General features: G+C 39.7%; 1 protein-coding gene across 3 annotated transcripts in view; it reads right to left on the minus strand.

Moving 5' to 3' along the window:
- DCLK2 (doublecortin like kinase 2) overlaps positions 1-12,738 on the minus strand; it is a 92,305-nt gene that overhangs the window by 38,556 nt on the left and 41,011 nt on the right. For all 3 annotated transcript variants that reach the window (XR_012463468.1, XM_074155222.1, XM_074155221.1), the window contains exons 3-4: positions 3,055-3,157; positions 535-636 (exon numbers count right to left, since the gene is read on the minus strand). Coding sequence is in view for 2 of the 3 variants with exons in the window: in XM_074155222.1 (XP_074011323.1) it covers positions 535-636; positions 3,055-3,157 (205 nt within the window). In the remaining variant the exon portion in view is untranslated. The remainder of the gene's footprint in view (positions 1-534; positions 637-3,054; positions 3,158-12,738) is intronic.

A 12,738-nucleotide genomic window follows, 5' to 3' on the forward strand; every position in this document is an offset into this window, starting at 1 on the left:
TACAGGAAGCACAAGAAAAAGAAAAAAATACTTCTCTGTTAATGGGCAATAACATTCCAGAACATCTCCTAAAATTACTTGAAACAGGAAAATACAGTATTGCCAACAATATTTGTCTTATATAGCAGATACCTTTCAAATTCAAAACACTTAAAGGTATACTCTAGTTCAATGAACGTGAATTTAACCACATAACTATCCTGTAGTTAATAGTCTTCAAGAAAATCAAATGTCATGCTGAAAACATATCCCAAGTGTACAATTACCACAAATTATTCCAATGTTCATAAACTGAAACTTTTTGGGCCTGTTAATTAAAAACTAAAAACCATACTTCTCAGGATTCAAAAATAAATGCAAATTTTATTATTAATTAGTATTAAATCTATGAGACAAACTGAAAAAACATGTTTTCCCCTCAGGAAACAAAGCATGGCACTTGTATTTCAGACAGAGACAACAATTTTTTCACCCATTAAACAAACTCTAACTTTCACGTATTTTCTGTGTTCAGCTCTTTCCTAGAAGTAGTACCTGAGGCAGGTGATTTGCTTCGACGTGAAGGTCCTGGACTTTTGGACCCAGTATACCTCATGCCAGATGATCGGGAATAAGAGGACTTCATAACACGGCATTCTACAAAGCAAGCAGATAGAGTTTTGACAACAGTTCAATGTAGAGGCTTCCTCCAAACACTACTGTTGCTGTTTATTATCCAGAAAAAGAACATCAGTATTTTCTAACCCTGCTTGCCCAACTGAGTGAAGCAAATTTATAAGAGCATCTCAGAACTTTAACCTACATACCACACAAAGATATTTGAGCTACACAAATGCTGTATGTAACATTCTACATGTAATATTTCTTCATGTATTGAAGCTGAATTATGACTATAACTCAACTACTCACAACTGAAAGAGTAAAGAAGTCAGCTGATGCCAAGGTTCTTCTGATAATTCAGTAAATCCTTCACACTGTAACGGCAGCTTCATATAGGGCAACTGCACAGCAAGCCCCTTTTACCTTCTTTTGCAAGAAACTGATGTTGTGGCCAATTTTTAAAGAAGTGAAAAATGTCTATTGTTTCCAAAGGGCTGAGACAATAGATTACTGACATTTACCATCAGCTATATATCATAAAATAAAGGACAATCTAACTGGGAAAGGAATCAGTAGGTATACATGCACTGAGATTTTTGAAACATTTTAATTTCTACAGTTAGTATCCACTGCAAATCACTCCCAATGGAATCATATAAATTTCCCTCTTGATTTTGTCCCTGTTATTCATCACTACAATGTAAATGCCATCATTACGATGTCGCACCACCATCAAAACTAGTAAGTAGAGCTGCATGCGCTGCCAGTCAAGTCGTGTTCCCCTCTGTACTAAACTGCTTTTCTCCATTAAGACCTCCAGAGTTATTAGAGGAAGCAAGGACCACTGAAGCCAAAGAGATGAAGGGAGATAAAAGCCCTCCATCGCTGTGTTCTCAGAAAGGAAATGAGCCCAATTAGTCTGTGCATGGAATATTGGGAAATCAAATTTACAACCTTAAATCTCCATGGGAAATTATGATTTTGCCCAGACTTGGAATTTGCAGTGTGAGTTAACACAAGAATGCTCTTCCATTCCTCCATAAGAATAAAATCGTATCTTAGGTAGTCTAAAACTATGCTAAAAAAATACCTCCACACTAGTTGAATCAACATAATCGAGCAGTTCTGGAAAAGCAGCATGCTAGCAGTAACAACAGAATGGGAGCCAGCTGAATCCTCCATCCACCCAAATGTACGGACCAGGGTTAGATATACACCTATACTTCTTGATGTAACCGAAGATTTCGTAATGGAATTATGGTGTTTGTAAAAATTAGAAAAACAGCAGGTGCTTTTGCTTTCAGTTACCTGAGAGCAAAGCAAATACCCCACCCACCCCCAGCCCCCTTCATTCACAACCTGAACCTCAAATATGATGATTCTTGCCAGGGTAAGTTTTCTTTATCACAGATTAATTATGTCATAAAAGAAAATAAGGGTGATTCTAAATCTGAACCAATATAGACAGAAAAAAACCCATGTCTAGAGGGCCTCTAGCAATAGGACAGGGGATAATGGTTTTAAACTAAAAAAGTGTAGATTCGGACTAGCTATAAGGAAGATATTTTATGATGAAGGTGGTGAAACACTGGAACAGGTTGACCACAGATGTTGTAGATGCCCCATCCTGGGAAACATTCACGGCCAGGTTGAACAGAACACTGAGCAACCTGATCTAGTTGAAGATGTCCCTGCTCAGTGCAGGAGGGTTGGACTAGATGACCTTTAATGGTCCCTTCCAACCCAAACCATTCTGTGATTCTATGAAAATGGAGAAAAAACCCAAGATGCGTATGATTTGATATTCCAAGCCAATTCTAAAACTCCCTGACAGAGGAGAGAGCTTTTTCCTTGAACTTAAATTATAGATTTTCTCTTTACAGAAAAACACCTTCCGTAAACAAGTTAAATTCATGATCCATCAATAGCGGACAGCATGGGCACAAAGTCCCAGTTTGTCTCACCTCCTTGCCTCACCCAACACACCCTACAACCTCACAATATAAACAGACTCAAGACTTGGTCTATAGACTGGAATGTGTGAATTGTCTAGCAGGACAATTCAAGGCCTGAAATGAGCATGGTTACATATGTGATTTGTCAAAAATCTCATTAAGACAGCGATATGAAAATCATCTTATAGTCACAGATGTCAAAAGTGAACATTTTAAACAGATTTTAGATCCATTAGATCCATGACTGAACCTTTTAAAATTCAATGCTGTTTTCCACGTAACTTTAGGGACAGGGACTGTTTTCCAAGAAAATAGATCAGATTTATTAGAGCATTTTAACAGACTTAAAGAATACAGATGATGATTTGGAAAAAACTGTTTAATCCATAGGAAAATATATTCCCATGTATATTTTCCTAAATCATACAACTCCTGGGGATTGAACAATGAAATTCAATGAAGTTGACTATTTCAGTGAGTTTAGGATGTACAGTCTTACCGCTGTGATCCAACACGAAGTCATCCTGGGCATACCGGTATTTCTCAGGCCCACATGCAATGAAGACGTCATCATCTCCAAAGAAGTCCTGCAGGCACGTCACCTTAACAGCAAAGTATGCAAAGCAAAATAAACAAATGCAGTACTTTCAAATAATAAATCTTCAGTTAGTCAGCAACAATTAGTAAGTTTGTGTTTTCCTTTTCACAGTGACACCATAATGTTCTTTTACAATGACAGAAACACTCCAGTTTTCAAGTCATAGAATCATCTAGGTTGGAAGGGACCTTTCAGATCATCTAAGTCCAACCATCAACCTAACTCTGACAAAAAAACCAAAACAATGAAAACCAAAACAAAACAACAAAAAAAACCCCACAAAAAAACCCAAAATAAACCAAAAAACCACCATCACTAAACCATGTACCCCAGCACCATGTCAACCCACCTCTTGAACACCTCCAGGGATGGTGCCTCAACCACTTCCCTGGGCAGCCCATTCCAAGGCTTGGTAACCTTTTCTGTGTAAAAATTCTTCCTAATATCCAACCTGAACCTCCCCTGGTGCAACTTGAGGCCATTTCCTCTAGTCCTGTCGCCCGTGACTTGGGAGAAGAGACCGACCCCCCCCGGCTACACCTTCCTTTCAGGTAGTTGTAGAGAGTGAGAAGGTCTCCCCTCAGCCTCCTTTTCTCCAGGCTGAACAACCCCAGCTCCCTCAACCTCTCCTCATAAGACTTGTTCTCCAGACCCCTCACCAGCTCCGTTGCCCTTCTCTGGACCCGCTCCACCACCTCAATGTCTGTTTTGTGGTGAGGGGCCCACAACTGGACACAGCGCTCGACGTGGGGCCTCACCAGTGCCCAGGACAGGGGGACCATCACCTCCCGAGTCCTACTCACCGCGCTGTTCCTGACATAGGCCAGGATGCTGGTGGCCTCCTTGGCCACCTGGGCACACTGCTGGCTCATGTTCAGCCCACAGTCCACCAACAGCCCCAGGTCCTTTTCTGCCAGGCAGCTCCAGCAACTCTGGCAGCCCCCAGCCTGTAGCGCTGCAGGGGGTTGGTGTGACCCAAGGGCAGGACCCGGCACTTGGCCTTGTTGAACCTCATCCCATTGGTCTCGGCCCATCCATCCAACCTGTCCAGATCCGTCTGCAAAGCCTTTCTACCCTCCAGCAGGTCGACACTCCCACCCAACTTGGTGTCATCTGCAAACTCACTGAGGGTGCACTCGATCCCCTCGTCCAGATCGTTGATAAAGATGTTCAAGAGAACCGGCCCCAGTACCGAGCCCTGGGGGACACCACTCATGACCGGCCGCCAACTGGATTTAACTCCATTCACCACCACTCTCTGGGCCCGGCCTCCAGCCAGTTTTTAACCCAGCGCAGAGTCCTCCCATCCAAGCCATGGGCAGCCAGTTTGTCCAGGACGATACTGTGGGAGACTGTATCAAAGGCCTCACTAAAGTCCAGGTAAACAACATCCACAGCCTTTCCCTCATCCACCAAGTGGGTCACTTTGTCATAGAAGGAGATCAGGTTGGTCAAGCAGGACCTGCCCCTCATGAACCCGTGCTGGCTGGGCCTGATCACCTGGGTGTCCTTCATGCACTGTGTAATGGCACTCAGGATGATCTGTCCTTCAGCTCTCCCAGCAATGCAGGAAACCTCAGGGCCAAGAATGTAAAATGACTGCCCCTCACATCAAAAAACACTTTCTCTTACATTTAACACCTGTATTTTTGCCTCTAAGTACACATGCATGTGATGACTTTGACAAGATCAGCTATGAACACTAATCAAATATCAAAGCTTCCTGTATTCTTACGTTAATTGTTTATGAGAAAAATCTGTCAAGGTAAAATCCTTGCATCTACAAATTTATTTTGTTATGCTCGGAGGCATTTGATTTCTATATTTTAATGTCCTGTTAAAAAAAAAAAATCTGCTTTTATTAAAAGGTATTCCCTATTAAAAAAAAATAAATAGAGTCCCTTCCATGCCTTTTATAGCTCTGTTCTTAATCGTCTCAGTAATCATGTTACAATGTATTTCAAGAAGGATAAGGATATCAGAAAGAAAAATGTTTTACACATTCTTTAAAAACACAAAACCGAAGACCTTGAAAAAACCTCACTCCTCAAAAGTCAATGAAAGTCAGCTTGTGAAGCAGCAAGTTTCTGCTTTAAAAACAATTAAAACCTACAATACCACGGCAAGAAATCCCACTGAACTCATTCCAACTCCCTTGTAAGGAAACAAAGTTTGCAGGTAGCAAGCTACTTTTAAAATGGAAACAGATTAAAATTTTACTATATAATTGTTTCTCTATTCTTTTCACATTGCACACCCAAATGAGATCTGGGAGTAAAAGCTATGTAGAAGCTAAGGAAGTTCGAACCACTTGGTAAAACCATGTAATTAAAGAGGTAAAACAAAAAACCTGCTTTTAGGGAAAGTAGCTTTTTTTCCTTCCCAGATACCTGTCAACACTATTTGCATATTTTTCCCGCTGTGGTAACAGTAAGCATTGGCAGAACTACAGGACAGGGTCTCCACTGCCTGCAGTATTCCAAGAAAGACTCGGAATACCAATGACCCTCGGCTCACCGCAGGAACACCCACCCAGAGCATTCACCAGCAGCGCAGTTGTCATGGCAGCTAACCCAGGAATAACAGCCCGTGCCCTTGACAGCAAGATCCTCACTCCGGTGCCACACGCAGCATCCAGCATCTGTGTCACTGCGTTACGCAGCCGAAGGACTCCAGCCATCACCAAAATCCTTGTATTGTTATCTCACCACCGCAATGACAGTCTGCTCTCACTGCTGAAAGACATTTTCAGCTGTTCTTGAAGCTGCTGCTTCTCGTTAACTGGATTTGAAAAGCTGCACAAATTCAAGAGAAATTTTACTTAAGTGGGATTTATTCCTCTCTACTTCATAATTGTCTCTACTTAAGAGGACTCGTTATCATTGCCACAGATTTCAGGAATCCAACAACCAAACGAAACCCACCGCTACGGGAAAAGTGATGAGAAAGCTTTCCAAACACCTACCCCAGTCGCGCTGCTGGACACGGGCAGAGATGTTCTGAGGGGCACAAGTTCACACCAAAAGCCCCCCAAACCCAGGTGCCATTTCCACAAGCTCTGCCTACCCATCACTGCTCTACTCATGCCCCCAGTGCCTTGCAGTGCTTTGCCTTACACCAAAGGAGTTTTATACTTCCTCAAATTCTTTTTTTTTTTTTTTTCTTTTTTTCCCCACTCAGGAAAATGAAATATATTTTGAAAAACTGCTTTAGGAACACTTTAGAAAAATATTATCTTGTTAACTCTGGATGTTTCAATTAACAAGTTTAAAATGTGTTAAACCCTATTTATGTCTAAATACAACACCTCTTCCTAGCAAAACATTGCCTATGTTCTGCTGGTAACTCCACTGCTTTCTCTATATTTAGGACAAAAAGTGACTTAATCCTGTTCCTCTGACAACTCAGACTGCTATCAGGTTGTCTCGCTGCACTTCTTTTGTTTAAAATATGTCACTATACACAGTGTAGTAGTACATATTTAGATAGGACTTGTACTCAGGCCTTTAAAATTACTTCTAATAGCTTACAATTACAAGGAGGAATATAAGGGAATAAGGAAAAGCAAAAACGTGCAAAAAAGTCTCAGAATAAATATAGCTGAAAGTCAACATTACATTTTCTTTCTCAGTAGGGTCACCCACAGTATCATTTTGTGCCTGTTTCAACAGAAACCATTCACCTGCATTCTCACCATAGCTTTCTGACACTACGTGCAAATGACTCTGGGCATCACTGCTTCCTGATGGGCTCAAAAATGCTGTGCTCACCATTAGACCAAGGATCAGAGGACAACATAATTCAAGTGGCAGCACCAGGAGAATATAATCGTCATCAGCTTCAACTGCAAGAAATCCAAACAAGTATGCAAGAGGCAAAACGATCCAATGATTCAAAACTTCAATTACTTCTTGAATTAAAAAAAAAAAAAAGCAGTCTTTTCTCATAAAACTCCCCCCCAGTTTAGGAAATCTCGGAACACTGAACAGATGAAAATTTTTGAAAACCACAGACATTTCTAACAGAGATACCTATTACTAAATACTCATTATGTTACAGAAGCACATGACTAACAGTAGTTTGCAAGGCCATTAATGGTAAAAGGACTTCAAAATCACAGAGCTCACAGGAATGGGCAAAAATGCAAGTCACAATGTGAAAACTGGGTATTGAAAGGGAAGGAGAGAAACACATCTATTTGAAAAATTAATTCCCTGATCCCCTGCTGTCTACTGGTGCAGTGTTTTAATGTCACATATACCCATCATACTTACCTTTTAAAACAGGGTTATATTTCTGACAAATATTTACAACCAAAGAAGTTTGCTTTTTCCAAAGAAGTACTTCTTCAGTCAGATGCAGCTACTGGACTAGAATACACAAATTGTGATTGATACAGAAAACCCTTCCACATCACCATCACACAGACCTAGAAATCTAACTTACACCAACCCCTACTCCCACCTCTGAATCTAACAAGCAGAAGATACACTCCCACCAGAAGAAACATGAATAATGATCAATCTTTTACAGAGAGAATTCAATGGGTATTTAGTAATTGTCCTTTATGATGAAGCTACAACTAAAAAAATTGAATGATAGAAACCTTTATCCACAGGATACTTGACCACCACAGGAAAAAAAAAAACCTAAATAGTTTGAGAGACTGACATCATGGAGGTTTTATGAACACCCAAAAAATTACTGAAGAATTCAATTCCTCTCAAATCTTTAGCACTAAAAAGAGTTCTGTATGTAACATATAACAACACCCTCCAGCCAGGAGCTCACTGGATAAACTGCATTTATTCCAGCTCTACAAATACAGCTTCATTCTAAATGTACGATCAAGAGCTGTAAAGACAAATAGTTTGGCTGAATTTAGTACGGCTGGTTCAATTTAAGTAAGCAGCAAAAGGACTGTACAGTTTAAGTCTGAAGAGGCACACCCTGTGTCTGGGGAAAGCTTCTCCGGGTGACAAATTCTCTACATCAGCTGAAAATGGAACTAAAACATCAAAACTGGAAAAGAGATGAAAGATTATTTGCATTTGTTTTAACAATGGAAGAAATATTTATATCTTCTGACCTCAAGAAAACAGGATACGGTGTAAATATTTTAAAAAGGAAGCACATAACATACCAGACAAAAGAAAAACTAGGAAAACTGGCATGCACAGTAACAGCTGGAATTGTGTAGGTGTTTTCAGCTCAGCAGCAGTGACGGGCGTTGAGGTTAAAATTCTTAAAGAAATGCAGTGAGCTTTTTTCCATGAACTGCTAAAAAAGAATGTGAATAATTTGTTAAATGTCAGCATGACAAATTTAGATCCAACCTCCCTGCCACTGCCTTCAGTGTGAGGGGTCTCCGCATTTCTGATAGGAAATGCTACTCTTTGACGGGGACAGATTAAAAGTACACCCTTCTGACAGTTTTGCCCTTTGCCCCTTGCATCAACCTTTATTCCTGAGTAAGCAAAAGTCAAAATATTTGTCTATTTTGCCAGTCAGGTCATATTTTTAATCATCATTTTAGTTTCCCCTTTTCCAATAAAGTTAGCCATGCCGCTTCCTCTTCACTGCCACGCAAACAGTCTCATTAAAATTCTTGCAGTGTTTCTGAAGCTGTCAGAGTTCAAGGGTTTGTGCGTGTCCTAAAGTGTAAAATGCAAGGAAAGCACTCCTGCAGGAACAGGTCAGTTGTCCATTTTCTATTTCAGTTCCATCACCAACAGGGACAGACTTAAATTTCAAAAGGAAGAGTTTCCTCTGGGCAGCCTCAGGAACTCAAAAAGGAAGGTAAAAAGGGCATTCCCACCCATTCCCACCAAGTACTGTGATTTTAACACAGATTTTCTTACCTCGGCACTTCCCCTTGGTCTCTGCACTTTCACAGAAAAACCTGACCAAGAGAAAGGTGGTGCCTGTGTTTAACCAATATTCTTAACTACTTACTAATCTATCAATATCCTTCATGATTGAAACCGAGACTGGCACTGAAGAGACTCGGTACTAGCTTAAGGCAGCTATTTGCCTGGTTATACTGAGTCACATTTCCTGACATGTCTTCAGTAAACAGCAAGAGAATAGCCAGATGGGTAGCTGGAATATCCTCAGGAAGCAGAAATACAGAGAAAAGTCAAACCAATGAGCCCCTGCCCTTTGAAAAAAATAATACCATAATTACCAGTATTCTTTTTTTCAATTAACAACCCATTCATTTGGTAGAAATGACAAAGTGACCAAAGCAACTATGGTAAGTGATTTGGAAGCAGGGAAAAAAGAAACTGCTCGAGAGCCAGACAAGTATGGAAGCCAACACTGTACACAAGAACAGCAACAAAAAACATTGCTATACCAGCTATGTAGTAAACTGGAAAAACAGGTCAAGTGATTCCGTGGTAAGATTCCTGCTGGTATAGACAAGAAGAAGCACTTGACACTTCCAAAAACTTCTGTTCATCAACAGCTTATGTTCTCTGTGACAGCTCTACCACAGAATCTCTAAACACCAGAAGAGGGATATGCAAGCTACTACACTCTGATGCAACGCTTGAAAGAGCTCAAATGCTACTAAAACTGGGCACGTCTCTTTGAAACAGCTACAGGGTAGGCTGGGGAGTCCTAAAGCTTGAGGACATATAACCATGAGCTCGATAGACTCCAGACACCCTTCCTGCTGTAGCTGTAGCTATGAGGACTTTGCAACGCATCATAGTAACTTCCCCAACAGCCACCTTCCATAAGGTCATTAGTAGACCAGGACGAAAAAAAAAATCTCCTTTGTTCTCTAAAAATAATTGGCATTGGGACAAATACCTCTTGATTTCTGAGGCTCAAATGCAAAATTATATTGTCTGCAACTAAAATGTGAAATACAGTAACAGAGATCAGATCATGCAGAAAGAATGCAAAACTATCGACTGTGTTACAAAAGTTAAGAATTCATTACCTGGTCTTCTGTTATATGACTGTGTATCTTGAACAGCAAATTTACTTCAGATTTTAAGAATTTTCCTTTATATTAATCTCCTATATTTCTTGACTAAATAAACTTTATAAAAGTGGGGGGGCTTTTTTGTTTGCAAGTTACCCAGAGGCTCTAAGACCTTTCCAACAGTCTCAGTTGATCTGTTCTGTGAAAACATGTTGATGGTCCTTTTTCTCTATAAGTAGTTCACCTGTTTTTCGGTCTCACTCTACAAAGCCCCTTTTTAACCCCTGCGGTTAGTTAGCTTTAGGCTTGTGAGCAGTTCTGCTCCAGTCAATGGAATGATTCACATTCACAAAGCTACCCACAACCACAGCCTGTGAAAGGTCTGAGGGCCTCCCCAGCTCTGCTGGACACGAAAATAAAGCTACATAATAAATCTGATTTCTAGGTTAGAACTTCCACAAGGCATTGTCTAATTTATCATTTGAGGTTTGGCATCTGGCACCCTTTTGTTTTTTCTTTCATGTTTATTAAATTCAGTAAACAATGAGAGAAAAACTAAGTTTTCTGTTTTTAAAAAATTGTAAATATTGAATTTGTCTGCCTTGGATAAAGGGAGCTTGTTAACCTATTTAGGGAAAAAAAAAAAGAAAAAAAAGAATATTGAAACAAAGACCATAATGAGAATAATTCTTCTATGCCAGCTTCCTAAATGACTATTTAATCAATGGCTGTGACACATTATTACAGTCATCATTAGAAAATGAACCTCCTTTCACTGAGACTCCATGACGAGGAACAGCAGTGAAAAAGGAGTAGACAAACCCTTTTGTCCCACAGGGAATCTAAAGAGTTAGAAAGAAAACAGAAATGTTAAATCTTTGCCTGCTGCCTTGTAAACAGAAAAAGGCTGGCAGTACGCCCAGGAAACGCCTAATACAGTATGACAATGCAGAAAGGCTGCATAAACAGACTGGTCAGGTCACCACAACTCTTGCAGACATAAGCTATCGGGAACAGATGACAGAATTGAGCACGTATCGCATTTTAGTTTTATTTCCATTTTAAACAGATTTTTGCATGTATTTTTTAACATCTCCAAGTTTAATTCAGAAGATGAATATATGTGGAAATGGAAGATGGCTTTTGGGTGCGATTCAAATAGATCTTTCTCACTGCAATGGAAATGACAGTAAGAAAAATAAGCTGTAGAAATATGCACAAGTTAAAGAGAGTTCCTACACATACTTATTTCTTAAAGCATTCCAGTACCGTAAACCTTTCTGGCAAGGTTTACACACCAGTTTTTCCAAAGGGCAAAATTGATCTCTTTCTGCAAACTCACATTTCAAGTATTGCACTGATGATGCGCAGCTATTTAGATATCAGATAATTACAGTTGAAAATGACTAAAATTCTGGAAATTTTGAATCATTTTGAACCACACTGTACAACGCATCTGTCTATCTGTAACACAAAACACCCTAGAACAATCCTTTCTGCAGTATTATCCACTACTTCAACAAGAGTCATTTCAGTATATCAAACAGCGAAATTTAACGTTATGCTTCTCTATTTCAAAAGTTACACAAAGAAACAACAGCCTTACTAAACACGGAATAACTGGAAATTGGAAATGGATAATTAACAAATGCAGCTCATGATATGATCATAATACAGTTTGTTTGAAGAGGAAAAAAAAAATATTTTCAGTTACACGGATTATATCTTTGCCCATAAGTGCATTAATCACAGCAGCTCAAAAGCCAGCGTAACAGATTCTTTCCTTAAGTGGCATAACTGGGAAGCCTAATACAGAACCAAAAATAGCACCTGACTTCACACAGTTAACCTTCCATCTTACCGCTGAGGAGCTAGTCTAAAAATAAAAGCTACTTGTATTATGAAAGAACTTTAAAAGAAGTGTACATAAAAGGACAGATAGCCAGCTCATCTGATTCAGTAAAATCTTATGGATTTAATGACACCCTGTTCCACAACTCAAATGCAGTTTGAATATGCTATACTATTATTTTTTTCCCCATAAAACTACCCCTTCTGCACTATTACAGAAATCAGTGCCCTTCGCTAATCACCCTAACTTGAAAAACATGACATTCACACACTATGGAGAACTTAAAAAAATGAAATCATATGGCCAAATATTCAATGTACTTTCATTTCTTGGATTGTTTAGATCAGAAGAGTTGCTGTGGCATGCAGTGATCATCTACTGCAATCCAAAGCTTTCACGGTTCATGGGCAGACACTATTTCCTGGAGAGGTTACAGAAGCAGCAGTTCTTTAAATGAGAGATATTTTTCCACAGACAAATGAGAAATTCAAACTCAATGTTTGTGACCAGTGCAGAAAGAATAAAAGAAAAGGTAGAAATCTGGAAAAGTCCTTTGACAAAGGGTACTAATAAATTTTCATGAATCTTTAAGCTTTAAATGGAAATTTTAGTTTTACACTGGAACAGGTTGCCCAGAGCGGTTGTAGATGCCCCATCCCAGGAAACATTCAAGGTCAAGTTGAACAGGACTCCGAGCAACCTGATCTAGTTGAAGATGTCCCTGCTCAGTGCAGGGTGCTTGGACTAAATGACCTTTAATGGTCCCTTCCAATCCAAACCATTCTACAATTCTATG

Source organism: Numenius arquata, chromosome 10, assembly GCF_964106895.1.
Source record: "Numenius arquata chromosome 10, bNumArq3.hap1.1, whole genome shotgun sequence".
NCBI lineage: Eukaryota > Metazoa > Chordata > Aves > Charadriiformes > Scolopacidae > Numenius > Numenius arquata.